The following is a 25466-nucleotide window of genomic DNA, read 5'->3' on the forward strand; positions in this document are numbered from 1 at the left end:
GAAGAAGAGAGGAAATGGTGAGCTTGGGAGTGTAAAACGCCTTAAGGAGAAGAATGGAAAGCAGAGCAGGCTTCGCATGGGGGCCCCTTCATACCCTCTCTGCTGGTACAGTGGTACCTTGGTTCTCGAACAGCCTAGTTCATTAACAACTTGGAACCCAGATGTCACAAACCCGGAAGTGAGCGTTCCGGTTCTCGATTTTTTTGGGGGAAGTCAAATGTGTCCTGGGCTTCTGTTTTTAGTGTTACGCTTCTGCTTTTAGAGAGATCGGGCTGATTGGGGTAGCGGGGAGAAGTGTCCTGACAGCACTCTGCAGCCCAGCCGCTTTGACAAGAGAGAGAGAGGGGGGGGAGGGAGGGGGAGGGAGAGGGAGAGAGAGGGAGATCTGGAAAGATCGCTCTGATTGGGGCAGTGGGGAGAAGCATTTTAGGGGTAGTTTTTCACCAGCCTGGATCGTATTAATCTGTTTTGCATTACATTCTGTGAGAAAGCACACCTTGGTTTTGGTCTTGGAACGGACTTCCAGAATGGATTAAGTTCGAGAACCAAGGTACCACTGTACTAAAGGTAAAGGGACCCCTGACCATTAGGTCCAGTCGTGACCGACTCTGGGGTTGCGCGCTCATCTCGCATTATTGGCCGAGGGAGCCGGCGTATAGCTTCCAGGTCATGTGGCCAGCATGACAAAGCCGCTTCTGGCAAACCAGAGCAGCGCACAGAAACGCCATTTACCTTCCCGCTGTAGCAGTTCCTATTTATCTACTTGCATTTTGACGTGCTTTTGAACTGCTAGGTTGGCAGGAGCTGGGACCAAGCAACGGGAGCTCACCCCATCACATGGATTCGAACCGCCGACCTTCTGATCAGCAAGCCCTAGGCTCAGTGATTTAACCACAGCGCCACCTGGGTCCCTTACCACTGTACTTAGTTCAATTTTATTAGTGCCAATGGGATGCCAAGCAAAAGTTTGGTTTTCCTGTTTGAACATCCCTCATCTTCCTCTCCTTGCATTAAGGCTGAGCTTATTTGCTTTCTAGGACAACAAATACCTCAAATAGCTCTCCTGAGTTTACCTTGATCTTCTTGGGACCTAAAAGTACTTGTGGAACACTTTTGAGATTAGCAGTACCTGCTTTCTGGACTACACTTATGAGGAAAGAACAAGCTAGGACTTGTTTACTGGCAATGGTATCTTCTTGAGATAACTGCCCCCACCTGGCCTGAAGTTGCTTCAACTTCAGCTCACATGTTTCCGAGGCTACTGTAAGACAGAATTTCAAAGCAAGGCAATTGGCTCAAAAAGAATCATGGACTCTTTTGGAATGGTTTATCCCAGGTTAAATAATCCGGTACCCAAAACAGCAGCAGCATTGTCTGTTCTTGGCAGAGTACCATTATTTTTTTGCATTATGCCTAAAAACCTAGTTGTACAAAAGTGCACAGTAATCTATGAATGGTCCACAAGGGGGTGTTGCTTAGAACCCACAAGGGATGCCCCTTGCTCTTGTAGACAGGCAGTTATATATAAATAGATCCCTAAGTAGTAACACACTTTCCCAGCTGTTCCCAGAAACTGACTTCTCCTTAACTGTACTTCATTACATCTGTGACATTTCTAAGAACAGCTGCAGTGTGCCTGTTGTACTTCTGTCATAGTGGGGATAATCCGGTGGTGTTTCACTTGGTGGGGGAGCATGCAAAACAGGGTGCAAAAGATGGTGCCTTTTCCAGAGTCATGGGGGGGGGGGGTGGGTATTTTTTACAGAGAAGAAGAAGGTAACCCAGCAATGCAAAATATTTAATTGGGACAATGGGCCTGTCTCTTGAGGATTTTACTGTGTGTGTCCCCAAACTGCGGCCCCCCAGATGTTTTGGCCTACAACTCCCATGATCCCTAGCTAACAGGACCAGTGATCAGGGGAGATGGGAATTGTAGTCCAAAACATCTGGAGGGCCAAAGTTTGGGGATGCCTGGTCTACTGTATATAGGGACGTGGGTGGCACTGTGGTCTAAACCACTCAGCCTAGGGCTTGCCAATCGGAAGGTTGGCGGTTTGAATCCCTGCGATTGGGTGAGCTCCCGTTGTTCGGTCCCAGCTCCTGCCAACCTAGTAGTTTGAAAGCACGTCAAAGTGAAAGTAGATTAATAGGTAAAGGGGTGGGAAGGTAAATGGCGTTTCCATGCGCTGCTCTGGTTCGCCAGAAGCGGCTTAGTCATGCTGGCCACATGACCTGGAAGCTGTACGCCGGCTCCCTTGGCCAGTAAAGCGAGATGAGCACCGCAACCCCAGAGTCGTCCGCGACTGGTACTAACGGTCAGGGGTCCCTTTACCTTTATTGTGTCTAAGGCTATTTTATCATCTCTTTCAGGTGCCATGAACTTTAGGCGCTGTGGCCACATTTGGAATGTTGAGAGAGTGTTCTGGGTACCACCTCCTCTGCTTCTTCCCATGCTCCCTCAGGACAGAGAAAGAAATCTTTCTCCCCAGAGAAAGAAATCTCTCTCACACACACACATACCACACACACACTACACACACAGAGAGAGACTTTATTTTTCCATGGGGTCTGGGTAGAAGTTAGATCCAGCAGAATTAAAACATACTCTTAAATTTGGATCCCACCAAAGCCACAATCAAAACAAACCTTCCACTGGAAGATTGCATAGTATATATATTAAAAATGCACCACAAAAACATGGCTCCTTGTGGGTTTTCTCCCGCAAAGAAGGGCAACAAAGCCACCAACAAATTGCAGAATACATCAGTTGGTACAGAGGTGACCTGTGATTTGATGGTGGTTTTGAGAATCTCACGGATTTGTGCCTTGTATCCATGTGAACCATGGAAGCACTGTATTGGATCTGTGATTTTTACAGTGCAGCCAATAGAGACAGATGTGATCTGTGATTTGGTGGTGGACAGGCTGGGTGAACTCTTGGGGAAAAGATGTCATTTCAAGAGAATACATCTTACTGGATCCAACCTTTGTGAGTGCGCCTTCTGGTTGTCTGGCACTACACTCTCCTGATTCCTGCAGCACACACTCTTTTGTCCCCTGGCCAGTTCACCCACTCGGTGGTTCCCTTTTTCTCTTAAAAAGGCAATGGTAAAGGTAAAGGACCCCTGACAGTTAAGTCCAGTCGCAAACGACTCCGGGGTTGCGCCGCTCATCTCACTTTACTGGCCGAGGGAGCCGACGTTTGTCTGCAGACAGTTTTTCTGGGTCATGTGGCCAGCATGACTAAGCCGCTTCTGGCAAAACCAGAGCAGCACACCGAAACGCTGTTTACCTTCCTATTTATCTACTTGCACTTTGACGTGCTTTTGAACTGCTGGGTTGGCAGGAGCTGGGACTGAACAACGGGAGCTCACTCCGTCGCGGGGATTCGAACTGCTGACCTTCTGATTGGCAAGCCCTAGGCTCAGTGGTTTAGACCACGGTGCCACCTGTGTCCCTACCTTTCTCTTAGTTGCTCCAATTCCTACAGTTCAACTGCCCGGATGCCCTCTGAGCCTTGAGAAGCACATAGAGCTAAAAGAGGGAATGGGAAAGAGTGGCACTCTTTCAGAGAGTCCTTCGGCTCTATGAGCTTTTCAAGGAGGGAAAAAACTAATCCCCCTTTGCCAACTCATGATGAATGTTGGATAGATACTTTGTGGGCACCAGGAGAAATCCAAGACAGCATTGTACTTGTGGGAAACCCCAGCCAGAGCTGGAATTCTAAATAGTCAATGCACATACCGTATTCCATGTCGTCCCCCCTCCATTTCTTACCTGGCTAGCCCCCTTGTTGGTTCCCATCTGTAGACTGATGGTGGCTTGATCTAAAGGTTGGTCTGTGCCCAACTTAGGGTCATAGAGGTGCCGACGTGTGCCATATGCTGTCATGCCCTGCTGGCTGGCAAATTTGTTGGTGCCCATCTAGGAAGCAAAAACAGTGTTGGCAGTTAGGCTGGTCATTCTGTCTCCTCCAAGTTTGGGTTTGGTTTGGATTTGGATTTGATATCCCGCTTTATCACTACCCTAAGGAGTCTCAAAGCAGCTAACATTCTCCTTTCCCTTCCTCCCCCACAACAAACACTCTGCGAGGTGAGTGAGGCTGAGAGACTTCAGAGAAGTGTGACTAGCCCAAGGTCACCCAGCAGCTGCATGTGGAGGAGCGGAGACGCGAACCCAGTTCCCCAGATTACGAGTCTACCGCTCTTAACCACTACACCACACTGGTGAAAAGCCCCAACCCTACCCTGCCATTTACACAATGTAGAATTTCATTTATTTCTGGTTCTATCACAGATTTCAGGAAGATCTTCCAGCTGGCAGGGTCCCTGTAATTTGTTCCCATCACATTCCTGTAGACTATGTCTGGAACAGACTGGCCATATTGCATCTGTAGGCAGTGTAAGGCTTCTTTTTAAAATATATATATATATATATATGATTTTTATTAAATTTTCTGTTTGACAATTTCAGATAAACATTTTACGTACTTAAGATATCAATGACTTCCCTTCATCTCTTTCCATAGTTCATTTTGCATATTTTATATCCCTGCATATTTTACAAAAACTATACCAATTGTTTTTCCACTATTACATCCATCAAAACTTTTTACACAGTTGCATTTGTCTTAATGCTGCCAGCGTTTCCAGCTGTACACAATTATTTTCCATATATTCAATAAACGTTTTTTTATTTTTGTTCTCTTATTCTCTATGTTAAGTCTGCAAGGTGTGCATATTCTGTTGGCAACTAAAGTTGACAGACTAAGCCTTCTTTTCTTAGGCCTCTGTTGTTCTTAGCCCAGTTTTCTGCCCTCCTTCCTATTTTGGCTAATAATTCTTTTTATAACCCCTGTTGGTACCTGCGTTCTGTTCTGTTACTGTTCCGACACCCTGATATTTTGTGGATTTGACCCTGTTTGAATTCCAGCAGGAATAGTAAATTTAAGAATATCAGTAACATGTTGCAGCTGCAGCTTCACAATGATTTTGAAAAAGAGGGAAATCCCTTTCCATTTATGCCTTTTTTAAAAAAAATAAAATGGATTTTTTAAAGGAAAAAAAAACCACACTGCTTTCAGTGGAAATAAAGCTAAAATAATTATAAAATTCCCTCAAAAGCTAAAATGATGAAAAACTATTAACTATCCAGAAAATTACCTCCAGAAGAGCTGCGGAAGTGACATTTTAAGTTCTGCCCCAGTAAACATTGGCAATGTTCACACGTTATGTGAAGGCAAAGTGCAGGGCTGGCCCTAAGGCAAGGCTGGGTGGCGCAATGCGCCAGGGTGCCGGGCCGCCAGGCAGCCGTGCTGGGTAACGGGGCGGCGGGGGGCAGGGGCGGCGGAGGGATCTTCGCACCACGGTGCCAGGGCGCCAGATATGCTTAAGACGGCCCTGGCAAAGTGCTCTGCACCACCTCAAATCTTTTGTCTCAGTGTGGTTTTGCAACTAAGCCAAGGCGAGCCCCCACACTGTCGGGCTTTATTTTCTCTAACATTCCTAAACTAGGGTTGCCATATTTCAAAAAGTGAAAACCTGGGGGGTAGGGGGCAAATGTTTTTAGTTTTTCCCAAAGTTTCTGAGCTTTTTTTTTAAAAAAAATTTTTTTTTGCTTTTTGCAAAATCTCATAAATTAATGAAGTTTTTGAGCTATTTTAAAGGAAATTCACCAACATATACACTTCCAGAGATTTAAGCGATTCCACCAGGCGGTGTTTCCGATGGCTGAATGCCGGCTACGTCCTAGAAATTCCAGATGTATGGCAACCCTACCTAAACCCCTATTAAAAAGCATCTTTAGTAGTATCACCTTCTGCCTCTAGGTGGCAATGCAGTGCTCATAAATCAGTTTCCCATACATTTGTGCTTTCATCTGTGTCTTGGAAATGCTAAAGTTGAACGCAGAGCCGGCCCATCCATAAGGCAGGGTTAAGCAGCTGCCTCAGGCGGCTGAAGTGCAAGAGGCAGCACTTTGCACACACCCCGTCACTGTTTCTGCAATTTCTGCTGCCGCTGGAATACCGCTGTCTGAATTTCAGGGGTGTGTGTGGCTGTAGCAGGAAGCGGCACAATTCCATTTCGCCTCAGGTGGTGAAATGGGACAGGCTATCCCTGGTTGGATCCCTTGAATCTGGGAGCCTCCACCTCCCCAAACTCCTGCTACTTCCTGTGACTTGTGGCCGCATCAGATTTTCAGCCAGGGTTGGCAAAACCAGTGCCGGATTTATGTATAAGCTAAATAAGCTATAGCTTAGGGCCCCACTGGTTTTTTTGGGGGGGGAGTTTAAAGCGGGGGAACTGGATGTACATTTCCAAAATATAAGATAAAAAAACAAATAAAATAAAACCTACATACAGCAACAGTGTTTTGTGTTGTGTAGGCTCCTATGATGTATGCCTGCTAGCCGGCTCCCTAAAATATCACTGGTTTGCTCATTTCTATATATAGGGTGCCTACATTCTGCATGGACTGGTCGCATGGCAACATGTGTGAATGGCTTTAGATACCTATTAGGTCCAAAAATTACCATATAGCATATATTCAACACAAAAAACACTGGCAATTTGTTGTTGATAAAGGACAGCTGGACATATAAAGGGCCCCATTACCTTCAGTAGCTTAGGGCCTCATCAAACCTAAATCCGGCCCTGGGCACAACTACACTAATGGTCCTTTGGGACATCCTTGCAGTCCATTTATCATCTGCTGGGGAGAATTCCCAGTATGTTTCCGAGCACAATTCAAAGTGTTGGTGCTGACCTTTAAAGCCCTAAACAGCCTTGGTCCTGTATGCCTGAAGGAGAAGCTCCACCCCCATCATTCAGCCTGGACACTGAGGTCCAACTCTGAGGGTCTTCTGGCGGTTCCCTCATTGCGAGAAGTGAGGTTACAGGGAACCAGACAGAGGGCCTTCTCGGTAGTGGCACCCGCCCTGTGGAACGCCCTTCCAACAGATGTCAAGGAAATAAGCAGCTATCCTATTTTTAAAAGACATCTGAAGGCAGCCCTGTTTAGAGAAGTTTATAATATTTAATGCTGTATTGTTTTAACATTCGATTGGGAGCCGCCCAGAGTGGCTTGGGAGACTCTGCCAGATGGGCGGGGTATGAATAAATTGTTGTTGTTGTTGTTGTTGTTGTTGTTGTTGTTGTTGTTGTTGTTGTTGTTATATTACTGAATAAATCAGCAGGAAGTTCTGGAGTCACATACCTGCAGCCCGATGATGTTTCGTCCTTCCTTCAGCTTTTCAGGCAGGAATTTGCGCTGGTGTTTCTCAGCGTATTTCACTCCCATATTCACCTTGTTACCTTTCGTCTTGGCCTGTAGGAAAGTGAGAAGCAGAAGTCCCTTCAAGTTCTGCCCTTGCCCTGCGCTAATGCCTAAAGAGTAAGATGCAAGTTTGTCCTCTCAGGTATATAGCAGAAGCTTCCGCTTTTCCAAGAGTGAGGAGGGCTCTGCTTTGAACACTAGCTGAGACCAGCAAGCGGCAGGCCCGTCCTAGCCATAGAGGCTAGTGGCGCGGAGAACCACGGCGCCGGGCGCTGGAGGGCGCTGGAAGGGCGCCAAGTGAGCACAGGGTTCCGACGATCTGGCCAGGACTGCGCTCCACGAGATGAGAGGCTGCGCCGCGTCTCTCTCCTTCTCTGAGGACTCCGCGCTGCGCCTCCTTCTCGTTTCCCCAGCACTGGGTTCCGCTCAGTCGAGCTTTGCCACCAGCGCGCGCACAGTGCCCAAGCAGCTCTTGCTGGTCCTGCGGTGCGCGCGCTGGTGGCGAAGCTTGACTGAGCGGAACCCAGCGCTGGGGAAATGAGAAGGAGGTGCAGCACGGAGTCCTCTGAGGTGGCCTCCCGCTGCTGCCGTGGTCCGCTTGCCATTCCCGGGCCCTTGGAGAGGCTCAGGAGGGGGGCGCTGGAGGGACCTAGCGCCAGGGCACTGGATGGGCTTAAGACGGCCCTGGCAAGCAGCTTCCTTGCTCAGACGTGCTGGGCTTATTGTGGCTTGGATCAGATAGGCCAAGCCTCAGCACTTAATTTTGAAGAGGCTTTTCTTAAAATGAGAGCTGGTCCCCTTTCCTAGAATCTCTGTGCCTTAAGTTCTTAGAGGGTGGGAATAGGCTGTGGGTTACAGTGCAGCGGAGGAAAAGCTCTCTTTATATTCCAGGGCTTAGGATCTTATATTGCAGACACATTCTGGGGCTGAGCCTTGCTGACAAAACATACCATATTTTTCCGTGTATTAGACAAGGTTTTTTGACTCAAAAATCATGTCAAAAAAACTGGGGGCGTCCTATACACGGATAGTGGCATGGGGGGCGAGCTACAAGCTGGTTGGCGGACGCGCAATTCCCCTCCATGCAGCTGCGGGAGGCGGCCCGCGCTCTAGGGAGCTTCCCGCCCGCAGTGGCATGGGGGGAGCAGCTACCCTTCCTGCAGCCAATCAGAAGCCGCGATTTGGTTTTCGAACGTTTTGGAAGTTGAACGGACTTCCGGAACGGATTCCGATTGACTTCCAAGGTACAACTGTATACTGCAATGTTTAGCTGGTGAAATATCACGAAGTAGAAAACAAGCTCTATCCTTATTTCAGACATTGTGATACAGGGCCGGCCCTACGGCCAGGCTGGGTGGCGCAGGGCACCATGGCGCCGGCCCACCAGGAGGGCGCCGCGAGCTGCACCCGACCGCTGGCCGGCTGGTCCGCTGTGCCCACGGTAACCGCGCTGTGCCTGCCCGCCCACCTGCCGTGCAGTAGCGCCTGTGGCAGCCGTGCTGCGCCCACCCGCCCACCACACTGGGAAACGGGGCGGGGGGTGCGCCGGAGGGATGTGGCGCACCACGGCGCCAGGGGCGCTTAAGACAGCCCTGTTGTGATACATCAGTATTTTGCGATGTTTAGCTGGTGATATATCGCAATTTTGAAAACCAGATATCGCCCATCTCTACTGCCATCCCATATTGAATCAGAGCCAGTGGCAGTGAGAGCCACAAACTAAGGGTCTCCTATTGGAATCATATCTTAAGCCATGAACTCTCCAGGTGGCCTCAGGCAAGTGACTGTTCTCTTGACTCCGTATGCAATATGGGGACGCAGTTGACTGAAAAAATTACTGAGGGCATGTTGGTGAAACACTTTTATCACTCTTAAATCAAGAACGAATAGATTACAAAACAGTTTCTATCCAAGAGCTATAACCACCTTAAATGATGTAACTAAATACAGTGGTACCTCTACTTACGAATAACTCTACTTACAAATGTTTCTACTTACGAATGGAGCTCCATCTGCCATCTTGGATGTGGTTTAGATAGGATTTTTTCTACTTACGAATTTTTAGATAGGGTTGCTTCGACACGAATTTTTTATCCCAATGTATTCCTATGGGATTCGACTTACAATTTTTTTCGACTTACAAATGTGTGTTCGGAACGCATTAAATTCGTAAGTAGAGGTACCACTGTAATATGATCTTGGGGGAGTTGTGATGGGTGTGTAGGTATGGGTGTGTGTGGCTGTAATTGTCTTTTTGTTTTGTTTTTATGAGATGGCATTCAATTCGTTGTACTATGTACAATGACAATAAAGTATCTATCTATCTATCTATCTATCTATCTATCTATCTATCTATCTATCTATCTATCTATCATCTATCTATCGCTGTTCCATCACCGCTACTTGCATTTTTACAAGGAAAAGTGGGCAACTGGGATCCCAGATCACTTACCATGCTAGCCAGAGCAATCAGAGTAGACTGGACTTGGGTGTGGTTTGTGTTTTCAAAGAGGTCATTGGCCTCGAAGCTGTCATGGGGCTTCACTCCATATTTTGTGATTGCCTTAATGAAGTTGCCAATGTTCTCCAGCTGCAAAAGAGGAGAGGCCAATGAATAATCTGCCCTTGGCTTTTCTTACCCTAGCGTGCTTCTCCAGGCGATGACTGCCTTCCACAAATACCCCATTGGCAATGGACAGTGGCATTTGAGCAGATAGATCTGTGGCCATGCAGATGTTGCCAGATTCTCAAGTATTCCTCTTCTCTGGAGAGAGCACCCTCTTTTTAGCTCAAGCCCTCTCTTTCCCCCCCATCTCCACCCCCATCATTCAGCCCGGACACTGAGATCCAGTGCCGAGGGCCTTCCGGCGGTTCCCTCACTGCGAGAAGCAAAGCTACAGGGAACTAGGCAGAGGGCCTTCTCGGTAGTGGCACCCGCCCTGTGGAATGCCCTCCCACCAGAGGTCAGAGAGATAAACAACTACCTGACATTTAGAAAATACCTAAAGGCAGCCCCGTTTAGGGAAGTTTTTAGTCTGTGATATTTTAATGTATTTTGATGTGTTGGAAGCCGCCCAGAGTGGCGGGGGAGACCTGACCAGATGGGCGGGGCATAAATATTATTATTATTATTATTATTATTATTATTATTATTATTATTATTATTATCCCACACATGCACAGACGTTGCTAAATCAAGGCTCGCAGGAATAATGGACAAAAGTCAAAGACCAAAATGCGATTGCGGCAGGTTATTTTGCGTGATTGTGCAGAAGCCTTTTGTGGGAGATAAAACTGATGGCCATACAGAAAAAGCTTGGCTAAGGAACTCGCAGAATTTGATCATTAAAGTTGAGACTAAGTTTTTTAATCAGTTCATCCTTTTCCACTCCGCTTTCCAAAGCAGGATTTGGAGAGGCAAGCTTAATGAGGGATACATGGATTAGCAATGAATTAGAGGGCATGTTTACCTGGTGCCAGTTCTGTGTGGACTCGTTCACCTTCCTCACAGATCCAGGTTGGAGTTTGTTAATAAGGCTGGAAGACAGAAATGGGAGAAGGAAGTTTATTTCTTAAGTGTCGTGTGTGCTGTTCAGTGTAAGGATGGCTTCATGTGCCGTGTGTTTATCCTTCAAGACTTCCCAATCTGCAAGTCTTTTGATGCAAGAACACACTGTGTTTTGTAAGTGACGGAGTGCACTTTTTCTATACACAGGGAACCTCTGTACTGTATATGCATATATTTGCAAGGCAATCAGCAGAAAGAATGCTCCTTGTTATATAGAAACACTGGGACCATTCCTTATTGTAGAATTGGGTAATGAATGCTGCTGCTTTTCAGTTTACAACTAGATCCTCTGGATCAGATAAAGGCCTGCATGATCCATTGCTCAAGCTGAAGGATGATGGTTACAAAAAACCAAATACAGAAAATATAATAAAACATAGTAAAAAGATGCACAGCACTCCTATTCAATTGCTATATTATCTTCTGATATATTCTTGTTTAAAACAAGGCAATTAAAATCTATTACTACTCACAACAAAAACCAGTTGATGATTATTGCTGAATTTTCCCATTTTTAAGTTGTTGTTTTTTCTTTCCAACTATCAAACTATCTTTAGGAGGAAGACAATTTTTTAATAATCTAGGTCGATGCTAGAGGGAAATAAGAGAATGGCAGGTGTTGCTTTAGCTTTCTAAGTTTGAGCGGTGTTGAGCTCATTTGTTAGTGGGATTTTTATTTTTTTTTAAAAAATATTCAAAATAATAAATAGGTAAAGCAGTCTCGAGGAAGGCAGGAATGAATCCACCTCTCTGCCAATTGGCTGGGGTGGTGAGTAGGATTGCCAAACCATCAGCTAGGTTGTTTGACCTCTGGGCTGCTTGCCAGAACACTTTATGTAAAACCTAGCATCGGGGCTGGCTTGAAAGTTTTTATGACAGCTGGACTTTTGTGTAAAATCCATCAACATAATTTCTGTTAGTTAGGGTTGCCATACATCCAATTCCCCCCAAGATTCCAATAGTGAAATTTGCGTCGGGGGCGGAGGGAAGGATTTTGAAAAACTGACAAAATCTCCAGGTTTTTGCCAGCAGAACCAGGACGTGTGTGGTGTGTGTGTGTATATCACTCTTTGCCTTTTTCGGTTGCTTCCCCCCCCCCCAAAAAAGCTCAACATCCTTTTAAAATGTGGCTCTCTTTTGGGGGGGGAGGCGTGTTATTGGGCTATTTTGATTTTATATACAGTGGTACCTCTACTTACGAATTTAATGCGTTCCGAACGCACATTTGTAAGTCGAATAAATTTGTAAGTCGAATCCCATAGGAATGCATTGGGAGAAAAAATTCGTAAGTAGAAGCAACCCTATCTAAAAATTTGTAAGTAGAAAAAAATCCTATCTAAACTGCATCCAAGATGGCGGACGGAGCTCCATTCATAAGTAGAAACATTCGTAAGTAGAGTTATTCGTAAGTAGAGGTACCACTGTATTGTGATCTTTTCTGTGAACCGCCCTGAGACCTCCGAGTATAGGGCAACAAACAAACAAACAAACCTCTGTGTCTGGATTTTTTACTTCTTGAAACATGGCAACCCTACATTAATGTTCATGCTTCAGCTGTGTAGCTTATTTACAGAGCCAGGCCAATGACCTCAGAGCAGCGTATCATCTCACATGCTGCAAGGTTTGTGTGTGTGCTTTTTTCCTTAGGCATCCTGCAAAGGTTCTATTGAGGCAGGGCGGGAATTTGGCAAGGGGTCTGCCCTTGTACCCTCGGTCACGAGATCCAAGGCTTGGCCCACGGTGTTTGATCTTGTGACTGGGGCTGGCAGATAACAATAAAGTTTTCGGATTATTAGGTAAGTTATTTAAGGGATGTAATTCTTGAAGACAAAATGGGAACTAACAGTAAATTTATTATTTGCAGCAAAGATAAATATTGCAAAAGTCAGGGGGGGGAGCCTAAGTTCCTCCCATTTCAGAATGTGTCAAAAGTATCTGGGATGCTGTAGTTTCATCTGTCAACATACTACATAAGAGAGGCAACACTATATAGATTTTTTTAGAGTGCTAGGTAGTGGTGATCGTGTTTTAGAACAAGTTTTGGTAGAATACGCATATGTATAATTTATTTACATTGTTGTAAAATGATAATTATTTTGTTATACTTTTAAAAGAGATTACTTCCTTCCCTTTTCAAGTATTTCTTTATCTCATAACCTTTTATTTTGACCTACTTAAGGGATTTATGGATTAAACTATGCTTGTAATTACTTATATCTGCAGTAGAGCATGAGACTTAATTCCAGGGTTGTGGGTTCAAGCCCCACATTGGGTGAAAGATTCCTGCATTGCAGGGGTTGGACTAGATGACCCCCCCATTGCACACTTTTTGCTGCTTACAGAGGAGGTCAACGCTACATTAAAACAAATGGTCCATCAGCAGAAGCCTTTCTGCGTGCCCGACAGAACAGCCTCCCTCTCCTCTTTCCATGTGCTGCTATGTGCGTGCTCTCGAGCCCCCTGAGCCAATTGGGAAGGGTACTGGGGCACAGGGGGATGGGGAGCCCCAATGCACTAGCGAAAGACCTTGTGCCTTTGCACAGGCTCCCACTAGTAGAACTAGGGAATCAGCTATATGGAAGCCAGAGCGCACAGAAATGCTGTTTACCTTCCCGTCGCTGTGGTACCTATTTATCTACTTGCACTGGCATGCTTTAACTGCTAGGTTGGCAGGAGCTGGGACAGAGCAACGGGAGCTCACCCCGTGGCGGGGATTCGAACCGCCGACCTTCCGATCACCAAGCCCAAGAGGCTCAGTGCTTTAGACCACAGCGCCACCCGCGCCCCAAGAAGCGTAGGGTGTGCTCCACAGAGGCAGGATCTGCTGCCCCTCCCAGTTACCTGAAGCATGATGCCCTGAGGCAACTGCCTCACCTTGCCTCATGGGTGTGTATTACTCAAACCCACTATGAACTCTCTTAAACAGATGTCTCTTGCCAGCGCTGGGCACTCTGTCATACAACTTGTCTCATCATTACAAAAGCTGCGAGTTCTGGGTGCCAGGGTGTGGGTGGTGATATTCTTTGGTGTCCACCCTTCAAAAAAGAATACTTACTCGCAAAGGATGACTCCATCTTTCAGACTTTCCATAAAGTTGTCCCCGATGCGCTTCCCGGTCAGCTCCTCAATCCATTGCCGCAGTTCGTGCTCCTTCTGGGGATCGTATTTTTGTGCTAGCTGTAGAGGAACAGAGTATTTTGGAATTAGGTCCAATATCTGGTGAAGCTCCAGTCACTAAAGTGATGATGATGATGATGATGATGAAGAGGAGTTTGGATTTGATATCCCGCTTTATCACTACCCAAACGAGTCTCAAAGCGGCTAACATTCTCCTTTCCCTTCCTCCCCCACAACAAACACTCTGTGAGGTGAGTTGGGCTGAGAGACTTCAGAGAAGTGTGACTAGCCCAAGGTCACACAGCAGCTGCATGTGGAGGAACGGAGACGCGAACCCGGTTCCCCAGATTACGAGTCCACCGCTCTTCACCACTACACCACACTGGCTCTCACACTGGATGCTAATGTCCAGCCTTTTGATCATGTTTCCATCTGCAGATGACAGCAGACCTGGAAAGCCTTTTTAGCAGAAGGCTGCCATCTCCATTTCAGAGAAGGGCCCGTTAAGGCCTGCAAGGGATTAGGAGAATTAATTGAGGATAAGACAGTCGATGGCTACTAGAAATGATAGCTACATATTACGTTCAGTATCGGAAGTAGAATAGCGCCGAATGCAATAGGGAGTAAACAGCAGCAAGAGAGGACTATCGCCCTCACGATTTCTTCTTGTGGGGCTTCTCACAGCCTATCTCACAGGTGGTCACTGTGGGAAGGAGCGGGGGAGGACCTTGGTAATATGGCACCCAGCATGAGGCCAAATTTTGACACAAACACCCAACCCTTATACTTCCTTCCCAAAGCTGGCTAAGCGAGGTGCTGGGCTTTGGGAAGGAGGTGCAAGGCTCTGGCAGGGCCCCAGAGCCCTCTCAGCTCCTTCCCAAAGCTGGACAAGGGCTAACTAGGCTTTGGGAGGGAGGTGGGAAGGTGCCCTCTTGGCTCGGCACCCTGGGCACTGCCCTAAATCCACCTCTGGAAACAGAATGCTGGACTTTGGTCTGACCCAGCAGGGCCTTTTATGTTCTTAACAGGGCCGTCTCAAGCATGTCAGGCGCCCTGGAGCCGTGGTGCGGAGATCGCTCCGGCGCCCCCGCTCTGGTGGGCAGGCGCAGTGTGCAGCATAGCTTCCACACGGCTTTGCAGCGCCCCCCTGCCAGCCCCGCGCCCCGCGCCACCCAGCCTACCCCTAGAACTGGCCCTGGTTCTTAACTGGCCAGAGGTGGCCTCCTTGTTTACTCTGAGAATTAAGGTTCATGTACAGCTAAGAAGTACAGCAATTCGGATCACGGTGAAGCATTATGGTCAAGATCTGCTCATTTTCATCACCAAGGAAAGGCAAAATATTTGCACACCATTAACAAATCAATATTGCATGCAATATTGTATCCAAATGCACTGATTTCTGCCTTAAATTGTGCTATCTGCACTCTTTAATTCTGAACTTCTTAAGTATGTTCAAGCTAGTTTCCGTGTGGCAACAAAGAGTTGTGAAATTGAACCTGGCTTTCATTTCTTTGTTGATTTTCTACCGTATATACAGGGGAACTCCTGCTAACACGGGGGTTCCATTCATGGCCACTGCGCGTCAGTCCATTCCAACCCAGTTTACCCCTTTCTGCTCCTGCCCCACTCCCCTTTCAGTGCCAAAAACAGTGTGCACATCAGCAGTCATGTGCTTGCGATCATGCACAAGTGGGAAGGTGCCTGAAGGCAGGCACACGCACACACATACACACACACACATGCACAGACATCCCTTTCAACGATGGGGTGCAAATTGTTTGGTATGTTGGTTGCACTTCTGGTCTTTGGAATGCGTGGAATTTTCAGGGGTGTTTAATGGCGACCTACGTGGAACCAGGACAAGGCCAATGGCGGAAGCCCCAAAATGCGGTGCCCTTACAGGCCCACCCCACCAACAGAGAAGTGGCACTGGCAAGATGTCACAAGATCTTGCCCAAATCTCGTGATATCTCAAGAGAGCTCCACAAGTTCTCACTGGAACCTGCCACCGCTGCTTCATGGGTGCCAGCATGCAACTCAGGTAAGGAAAGCTTCAGCGGGGGTAGCACAGTAGCACCTTTTAATTTCACTGCAGTTGGCAAAATAGGGCACCCCAACCCCCAGACAAGTTGTGGAGCTGGAATTAAGAAAGGGCTCTTCTCATTTTCTTATCTTATTAGTTTTGAATGCAAGCTGTCAAAGACCAGATTTGGACATAAGAAGTCAGAATTTGTCTTAAACCATGGTTTGATAGGAGTGGATTTGCATCTTTCTGCTGCCGTCCTTTCTGCTGCCCCTTGTGTGCTCTGTTCTCTCTTTTCTATACCCCTCCCTCCAGTTTGTTTCAAAGAAAACCAAGGTTTATTTCTGGCTTCCTGATCATAGTGGGTTGAAACAAGGCAAGGCATAATATAGCTTCTTTGAGCTGTGCCAGGATGGGAGACTAGGAGCATGTTCATGAGCAAACCACGTTTTAAGACAAACTGACGTCTTGTGATGTACAAACCTGGCCAATACCCTTATTTTCTGCTACCCACCCCTGGTAAAATATTGTCCCAACGATGTATGCATAAGATTGCAACCATGGTTATCTTATCATGGAATGTGAGGAGGGTGACAATGCCTATTCCACCAAAGGCTTTGGTTCTGTGCACTCCTCAAAGCAAGCATGTACAGATAAGGCTGCACATTCCATCAAACTTTTTTTTTACGTTAATGGTAAGTTTGTCAACAACAAACACATTGCTCTGTGTTGTTTCTGAAGACAACACAGAACAAACTGCTGCAGACCGCGGCCGTCTTTGTAAGTTGAAGTCTTCGCTTGTCGAAGCACCGCTTCTGCACATGTGCAAAGCACGATTTCGCACTTCTGCGCCGGCCGGCCGTGCCGCTTTGCGCAGGCGCAGAATGCGTGTGTGGCAAAAAGACTTCCGGGGTTGTCGACTTCAGAAGTCGAAACCTTCGGAAGTCGAATCGTTCGGTTGTCGAGGTACCACTGTAGTGCTCAGCAAGCCGAGCAGAGCTTGCAGCAACGTGTAGTGGTGTCCGACAGGGGGATGCTCTGAGAGTGATCATGGATAGCAGATATTACCTGACCTGACTGTCTCTATTTTCAGCTCTGTTGGACTGTATGTTAATGCAGTGGAAACTTATACCAACCATAGAGAGCAACGAGTCACCAGTGTTTGGGTTTTCATGTACCTCTGGGAAAAGCAACCTTGGCGCCAGCTTGTCTCTTTATTTGGAAATGTGCTTGCAAACCAGGTCCTGGCCTTCCTTCTAAGGGCTTTTTCAGCCCCCCAAAGCAACTAGGGTCTTGGATTGTACTGGCCCCACGGGAGTGTGCTTCCTGAGTGACAGGAGAAAGCTTGAGGAGTTTATGATCTGCTGGTTTGTGAAAAAAATCCATGACGTTATTTCAGCCACTCTCTGCCAGCCCAAGAGGCCAGATGATTAAGCCATTAAAACCAAAACCGCTGCAGTGACAGTCATCTGTGCTGCCCTTGTAGGTTTTTTTTATTCAAAAAAACGAATCTCCCAGAGCAGGCAGGACCACAGGTTTCATCCCTGCTTCAGCTTGGCAACCAGCACATGGAGAAATCTCATGTGGTTTCTCTACCTTGCCCCCAAAGGGATTCCAAAGAATGGTGCAAGGGAAGGGAATCCTCCCTCTGCTTAAAAAAAACAAAATCAGGAATTTTTGGAAGCTAATGTACCAAATGTGCACACAGAAAAATAAGGTCTTCATGACCTATTTGTGATATACGGCCCCCATCAGGAAGCCTCCTCAGTCTATTGTGATCACTCTGCATCCTTCTTTTAGTTACGCTAGATATGGTGCTTCCGGCCCTCAGCTCCTCGTGTGACTTTTGAGGTCTCTTCCCGCACAGTTTTCGAGTCCTCCACCAAACCCACACAGTTCCATCTTTGGAGTTTGGGTGAGCTTTAAACCTCTTCCCCTTAGAATATGAACCCTGTTTCATGGTTATCATGAAATCACCTTTCAATCATCACTTGTGCTGTGCCTAGAAAACATGGTTCAAAGCTGTCTTGCGCTTGACCCAAGCTTTCTCGGCACGGACAGTGTGGGGGAAACCAAACTGCTGTTTGTTCCGATTGAGTGATAAAGAGTGATTTTCCCCTTGGGTGGGGGAGGGAGGGAGAGTAGCGAGAAGAGAGCTACCGGTAAGTGTGGATAAGCCCCAACTTGTCCAAACAGTGGCAGAGGCTTCACCTGTCACAATATAGATTCTATTGGTTTAGTCTGGTCCATCTTAAACCCCAAGAAACTGAGGAAGAGCAACCTGGGTTATATATCCGGATGTTAACAATCGAGTGCTTCTCTCTTTCATACCAAGCTTTTCCACGGCTAAAGATCTTCTCTGAGCTTCTTTTTTGGCACATACCGGTAGGTAGTAGGGTGAAGTTTCAAATGCCTGTATTTTCCTTCTCACTAGGTTTAATTCAGTGGGAAGAAAGGGGGCAGGATTTGTATTAGAAAAGTCTTCTCGTTCCCTTTGTGAATTTTTGATTCAGATTGCAGCTTCCTGCAGCTGCTGTAGGTTACTTTAAAACAACAACAAAACCCACAATGACTTCAGGGCAAGCATTCTTATGATGTAATCTGATCGAAGCCAGCCAACGCAGCAGCCATCCACAACGCGTTGTTCCACTAAGATTTTGATTTGGGGAACAGCTCATTCTAATACAGCAATCCAATAAGGAAAATCTAATACAGTATTTCCTAAGCCCTTCTAGAGCTGGCAGGACTCTGAGCCTCTGACAACATTCTGTTCTGATGGCTCTCATCCCATGCTCCTGGCTGGTTGTTGCAAAGGCTGGAGAGATTTGCTTTGAATTTTGTGGGGATTTCTGCAGGCTATAAGACTCTTCCAACCTGCTGCCTCTAGATTCACTGCCTCTAGATTTCCCCTCATAAGCGGGCTGTATGGTTGAGTGCAGGATGCAATGCTTGACAGAAACAGGAACAAGGGTTGTGTGGGATTTTGTGTAAGAATCCCGTCTTCATCAAATCTTCAGGCTGTGCCACCTATGCTGCGTTTCCTAAACTCCCAGCCTGCTGTTTGGACCAGCAGAGATCACTAAAATCCTGGTGCAGCTCACAGAATCCTAGAGTTGAAAGGGATGCCCGAGGGGATTTCTAGTCCAACCCCTGCAATGCAGGAATCTCAACAAAAGCCACCATGCCAGATGGCCATCACCTATTCATACACAAAATACGCTCTTTGGAATGCATTTTGTAATTGTAAAAGAATTACTGGGAAGGGCTTTTTCAAGATATGTCCTTCAACTACAGAGACAATATTTGGGATCATTTAAGAGAGTGGTTTCAGGATTGCTCTCTTGTACAGTTTCAGACATGTGGTTTATGTACTTAAGTATGTGTGTTTACCTTGTGCACTTATGAACAGGGCTTTTTTTCAGCCGGAACAAACCGGAACACATTTCCGGCACGTCTCAGGTGGGCGCTGTTGCCATTCTAAGAGAATGAGGGAGGCATTCTAAGGACTCAGTTGGTAAAGGTAAAGGGACCCCTGACAGTTAAGTCCAGTCGCGAATGACTCTGGGATTGCAGCGCTCATCTCGCTTTACAGGCCGAGGGAGCCGGCGTTTATCTGCTCTGCAGACAGTTTTTCCGGGTCATGTGGCCAGCATGACTAAACCGCTTCTGGCGCAACAGAACACTGACACCAGAGCAGTGCACGGAAACGCCATTTACCTTCCCGCTGGAGCGGTACCTATTAATCTACTTGCACTTTTGGCATGCTTTTGAACTGCTAGGTTGGCAGGAGCTGGGACCGAGTAATGGGAGCTCACACCGTCGCGGGGATTCGAACCGCCATCCTTTTTGATCACCAAGCCCAAGGCTCAGTGGTTTAGACCACAGCTGCAAATAAATGTTTTAAATGTGTTGTAAAGTGCAATATAAAAATGTGACACTAGATGGTAACTGTGAGCTATGACAAATTCAATGCATTTTTCAAAAAAAAAAATTTAAATAAAAATATATATTTTCACAGCATTTTTTAAATATGTGTGTAGATTCCACCATGGTGAGTTCCAGCCCCTCTTTTTCTAGAAAGATGGCATTGCTTATGAACGTTCATTTCATTTATGACCTTAGAATTCTTATAATGAACAGAACTAATTCATTAGGGAGCAAATGAAAACGTTTAAAGTCCAGAGCAGAGCAGATGTAAAGTAGCTAATCACATTGTAATCACATTGTGATTAGTTAAAAGGTGAACAAGTGTATGCACTCTGAGAGAGAGAAGAGAAAGACTTTTGAGGACATGCAGTGAGTCAGAGGAAGAAATTAACAGAGAGATTATGGCTGGAATGCCAGCCTAATCTCCTGGCAAAGTATCCAGAAAGGAATTTATAAACCAGAGGTACTACTGATTCCATGCCCTCATCCTTGGTCCCAGAACCATGCCTTTGCCATTAGGAATCTGAGCACCTAGACCAGGGGGGGACAATCGAAAGTGGACCTTCAGATATTTCCAACACCCATCAGCCCCAAGCAGCATGGCCAATGGTCAGGGATTATGGGAGTTGTAGTTCAGTAGTGACGTAGGGTGGGCCACAGGAGCAGCTTTTGCATTCATGGCAAGCAGGCTGCTCTGTTCTGTAAACCGACTGCCTGCGCTGGATCTCAGAGGTGCTCTGATAGCATTGCTCCTCTCCATTCTTGGTACTTGGCAGCCCAAGCTGCAGCGGAGAGAGAGAGAGAGAGCATTCCTTGGTCCCTCTCTCTGGACATGAGGCAGCTTCATACCTTCAGCTAGTGCCAGGGAGCTCTGCCAACCCCAACTGGCTGTGTCCCCTCTAGGAGGAATTCACCAAACTTGGGAGAAAAATGGGGGATGTGTCCGTTCTAGATCCACAAGGATTTATCCCTCTGCTGGGATGTTTCAAAGACATAGTGGGCCGAGCAGGACTTTTGTGTGGACATTTGGCTAAACACTAAGTGTTAGAAGTGATGTTAAGACTCCTTATTTATTTGTTTTATCTTCTAGGTTAAGCCTTACTGAAACCTAACTCAAAAGGCCTGAGCTGATTGCTACATTTGCAACCAGCGCCTAAAATAATGCAAGTGAGGTGTGTGGGGTTTTTTGGGGGGGGGGGACCTTTCCCAATACTGATAAGCAGCTTCACTGAGCTCTTCTGGACCCAGTTTTCATATTCGGTTTGGAACTCAGTCTAAAGCATCATGTCTGACCATTTTTGTACGCAGCTTAAAACCCTACAGCTAGCGGTTTGCAAAACGAATAAGAAAAAAGGTTTAAAAGCATTGCCAAGCATTCTGATTTTTCCGCCCGCCCGTGAGAAGTGGCTTAACTGACTCAGTTGTGTGAGTCAGCTGGAGTTCTTTGTTCTGCAGGCGCAGCTGAGACTGCAATGTTCTTCAGGCTATATCACATAGGTAGCGTTTTGATGTCATGGCAGGTAACCAAGATGGCTGCCGGGGGTGCACTCAACTAGCTACTTAATAGCTGGAACAAGGAGTACCAACAAAACATTGTCATTTTTAATGTTGTCCGTATTGAACTGCATGGCTGGCATTGTGTGGACATTTGGTTTTCTTATACAGTGGTATAGACAGCATCTTAAAAAGCAGAGACATCACCTTGCCTACAAAGGTCCGTATAGTTAAAGCTATGGTTTTCCCAGTAGTGATGTATGGAAGTGAGAGCTGGACCATAAAGAAGGCTGATTGCCGAAGAATGGATGCTTTTGAATTATGGTGCTGGAGGAGACTCTTGAGCAGGGGTCCCCAAACTACGGCCCCCGGGCCGGATGCGGCCCAATCGGCCTTCCAATCCGGCCCGCGACGACCCCCGCCGCCCGCTGCCGCCGCCCGCTCTCACGGCGCGCGGCGCAGCGGCGATCTGAAAAATCGGCAAAAAATCGCCGAAAATCCTTTGTGCGCATGCGTACGGGCCTCTCCCGACCCGGAAGAGGTCATTTCTGGTGCACTTCCGGGTCGGGGGAGGCCCATACGCATGCGCACAAGCGATTTTCGCCGATTTTTTTTCCGCCCGTGTGCGTGTGCGCATGCGCACGGGCGCGCACTCCCCCGCCCTCCGGCCCGCTGCGCGCGCACTCCCCTGCAGTCCGGCCCACCGCGCGGTCGGCGCGGCGGGCACCGGCCCGCCGCTCGGTAAGTCTGGGGACCCCTGCTCTTGAGAGTCCCATGGACTGCAAGAAGATCAAACCTATCCATTCTGAAGGAAATCAGCCCTGAGTGCTCACTGGAAGGACAGATCGTGAAGCTGAGGCTCCAATACTTTGGCCACCTCATGAGAAGAGAAGAATCCTTGGAAAAGACCCTGATATTGGGAAAGATGGAGGGCACTAGGAGAAGGGGACGACAGAGGACGAGATGGTTGGATAGTGTTCTCGAAGCTACGAACATGAGTTTGACCAAACTGCGGGAGGCAGTGCAAGACAGGAGTGCCTGGCATGCTATGGTCCACGGGGTCACGAAGAGTCGGACACGACTAAACGACTAAACAACAACATACAGTGGTACCTCGACTAACGAATGACTCGACAACCGAATTTTTTGACTTACGAATGGGGCAAGTGGCCGCGCGCTTACGAATGTCTCGACAACCGGGGGGAAACCGCAGCGGTTTTAGATAGGGATTTTTTGACTTACAAATTTTTAGATGGGGTTGCTTCGACTTACGAATTTTTCCGCTTCCAATGCATTCCTACGGGAAATCGCGTTTCCAATGGCGTTTTTCAACTTACGAATTTTTCGACTTACGAAGGTGCCTTCAGAACGGATTAAATTCGTAAGTTGAGGCACCACTGTATTACAATTTGTGGGGGAACTTGGAGCTTCCATGTCCATTCAACAGACTGATGTGTGCACGAATCATTGTGATATCGATACCATAAAAATAAGTGAACACCAGGAGCAGGGGTGCCAACTTGAATAAAATATGGGGGGGCAGGTAAGCCCTGCCCCACATAATTGATTACACAACACAGTGCACACACACCATTTGAATGACAATGCCCATTCACCTAGGTGTTGTCTCCTACCACAGGGTTGCCACATGTACAGAATTTCCTGGACATACCTGGAATACTGCAGTTGGAAGCAGTGTCCGGGTGGAAACCGGAAAAAGGTCCAGGGGAAATCCGGACCTACGGCAACCCATGTCAGCAGTGTCATTTTTGCCAAATTTTGCTCAACAACTTTTCGCATTTTTAAATATGTCAACCCTATCCTATGATCATGATATTAGTGAATGCGCAGCCCACATTAGAACAGCTAGTGGTGGCTGGTGCTCGACTGGGCCTGGTGCTCAATAGTAGGCAGAGCCAACTAATTCTAGTCTTGCCCCCATCCTCCTCTCTTGAAACCCGGAAAACACTTGAGACTAAGGGGGAGAAGCCGACAGGTAGTTGTCATCCCTTGGACCAGTTCCAAGTGAGAAAGGAGGCAGAGGGGAGCTGGCAGAGGGCAGGCTGAAGTTGGTGGGGCAGTGCCCATCATAAAACATACAGATATTGAAGTTAACCCTTTATTCAAAGAAACACCGCTTCCTAGTAGGTCTTGCCCCAATGAAGCAGTTGCAAGGACCAAAGGTCCCTGTCTTCCCACCGCTCCCTAAGTCTCGTCCTTTTCCGGGACCTTCCCAAGCAACCTGAGATTTATCCACCTTGTCTGTCTTTGAGAATGACCTCTGGGAGACCAGTGGGGAGGCGAGCTTATCGCAGCGGGGGTGGGGTGGGGGGGACACTCCCTGGCTTCTTCAGCTACTTGCCTCATCTCTGCCTCTTGGCCCTTGTCCTCTCCAGCCTCTGCATCTGCCTCCGATTCTGGACTGCTCTCTGCCACAGACTCTTCCTGCTCACCATACGCTGTTACTTCTTAAGCTTCTGACACCTCCTCCTCCCAGTCTGCTCCCTCTTCTCCCTCTGACCACTCCTTGTCATCCCACTGCTACTCCCCTGGCACTGAGCCTTCTACCATTGGGGGCTCCCCTGAGGGTATGGCCCTAGCTGGTGTCTCCCACCGCTCCTCTGCATCCAGCCACTCCATGACAGCCAATTTATCTAACCATTGTTTATGGCCAGCATTACGTGTGAACAAAGTTAACTTGTTCCAAAGTTGAACAAATGCCTGGGGTGTCAAAAACTTTCCACGCCAGAGACTGTTTGGTCTATCCCTGCACATAGATTGATCGGTGGTGTGTGTTAGTGTACTTCATCCAAGTTCTCCCTCTGCATTATTTGGCCTCTTTAGTCCCTTGAAATCTATGGTTTTATGATGTGCTGCAGTTGCAAGAGATCAAAGGTGAAGAAGCATAAAATATTAGTAATGAACCAAAAATCTCGTCTGGTATTTGAAGGTACAAAGGTAAAAGGCAAAGGACCCTTGGATGGTTAAGTCCGGTCAAAGGTGACTATGGGGTTGTGGCGCTCATCTCACTTTCAGGCCGAGGGAGCTGGCGTTCGTCAAGACAGCTTTCCGGGTCATGTGGCCAGCATGACTAAACCGCTTCTGGTGCACGGAGGACCGTGACAAGTGCCAGAGCACATTGAAACACTGTTTACCTTCCCGCCAAAGTGGTACCTATTTATCTACTTGCATTGGCATGCTTTCGAACTGCTAGGTTGGCAGGAGCTGGGACAGAGCAACAGGAGCTCACCCCGTCGTGGGGATTCGAACCGCCAACCTTCTGATCGGCAAGCCCAAGAGGCTCAGTGGTTTAGACCACAGCGCCACCCGTGTCCTTGAAGGTACTAGCAACCTTCAAGAGGCTGGGGGTGCTTTCACCTGACCTGTTTACTGAACATTCACTCAGATATGTTTGGAGGGAGGTTAGGCAACATTGGCCATTTAGTGAGCACTCAGGCTGATATGTTAGCAAAGAGGCTAGACCATGTCACATCAAAGCAAGTGTTACCCACACTTTCCTGTCACTTTCCTTATTGCAAACAGTCCAATCTTTTAGAGAGGCATGTTTGTCGGCTAAAAGCGCCAACCTGAATTTTCCAGGAGGTGATTGGATCCCACCCCAAAATAGTGAAAATTATAATAGTCTGGAACTGCTGCCAATCAGTTTGGGCACCAACCGAAAGCTAGTGGGACAGTATGTCCTTTGTTTAGAGATGTTCTCGGATTTCTCTGTCATAGGAACTTTGGACTGATGCACAAAACTCAGACAATCAAAACACCAATAATTCACTGCACTTAGGAGCATCACAGTAGCGCCATCGCTACAGGAGGGGGAAGCTGAGGTTTTTGCCCTGGGTGAAGCCTCCAGAGGGGCGTCATTGAGGCTCACAGCCTGTGAGCAAATGTGCATGCAGAGGGGCAAACTGGGTCTTTATTTCAGTGCAAGCTGAAATGAAGCCTAGTTTCACCCCTACACCCATAGGGGCATAGCCAAGGTTGGCCAGGGAGGGGCAGCTGCCCCCCATCAAAAAAATCAATAAAAATACAAAGCTAACTGAGATT

At 47.3% G+C, this 25466-nt stretch overlaps 1 protein-coding gene across 1 annotated transcript in view; it reads right to left on the minus strand.

The window, feature by feature from the left end:
* The window catches only part of CNN1 (calponin 1), a 39974-nt gene that overhangs the window by 3751 nt on the left and 10757 nt on the right, over window positions 1-25466 (minus strand). Inside the window, exons 2-6 of the mRNA XM_035140726.3 lie at window positions 13899-14020; window positions 10746-10812; window positions 9728-9865; window positions 7216-7326; window positions 3778-3924 (exon numbers count right to left, since the gene is read on the minus strand). Of these exons, the coding sequence (XP_034996617.1) occupies window positions 3778-3924; window positions 7216-7326; window positions 9728-9865; window positions 10746-10812; window positions 13899-14020 (585 nt within the window). The remainder of the gene's footprint in view (window positions 1-3777; window positions 3925-7215; window positions 7327-9727; window positions 9866-10745; window positions 10813-13898; window positions 14021-25466) is intronic.

Source organism: Zootoca vivipara, chromosome 15, assembly GCF_965207765.1.
Source record: "Zootoca vivipara chromosome 15, rZooViv2.hap1.1, whole genome shotgun sequence".
In the NCBI taxonomy this organism is placed as follows: Eukaryota; Metazoa; Chordata; class Lepidosauria; order Squamata; family Lacertidae; genus Zootoca; species Zootoca vivipara.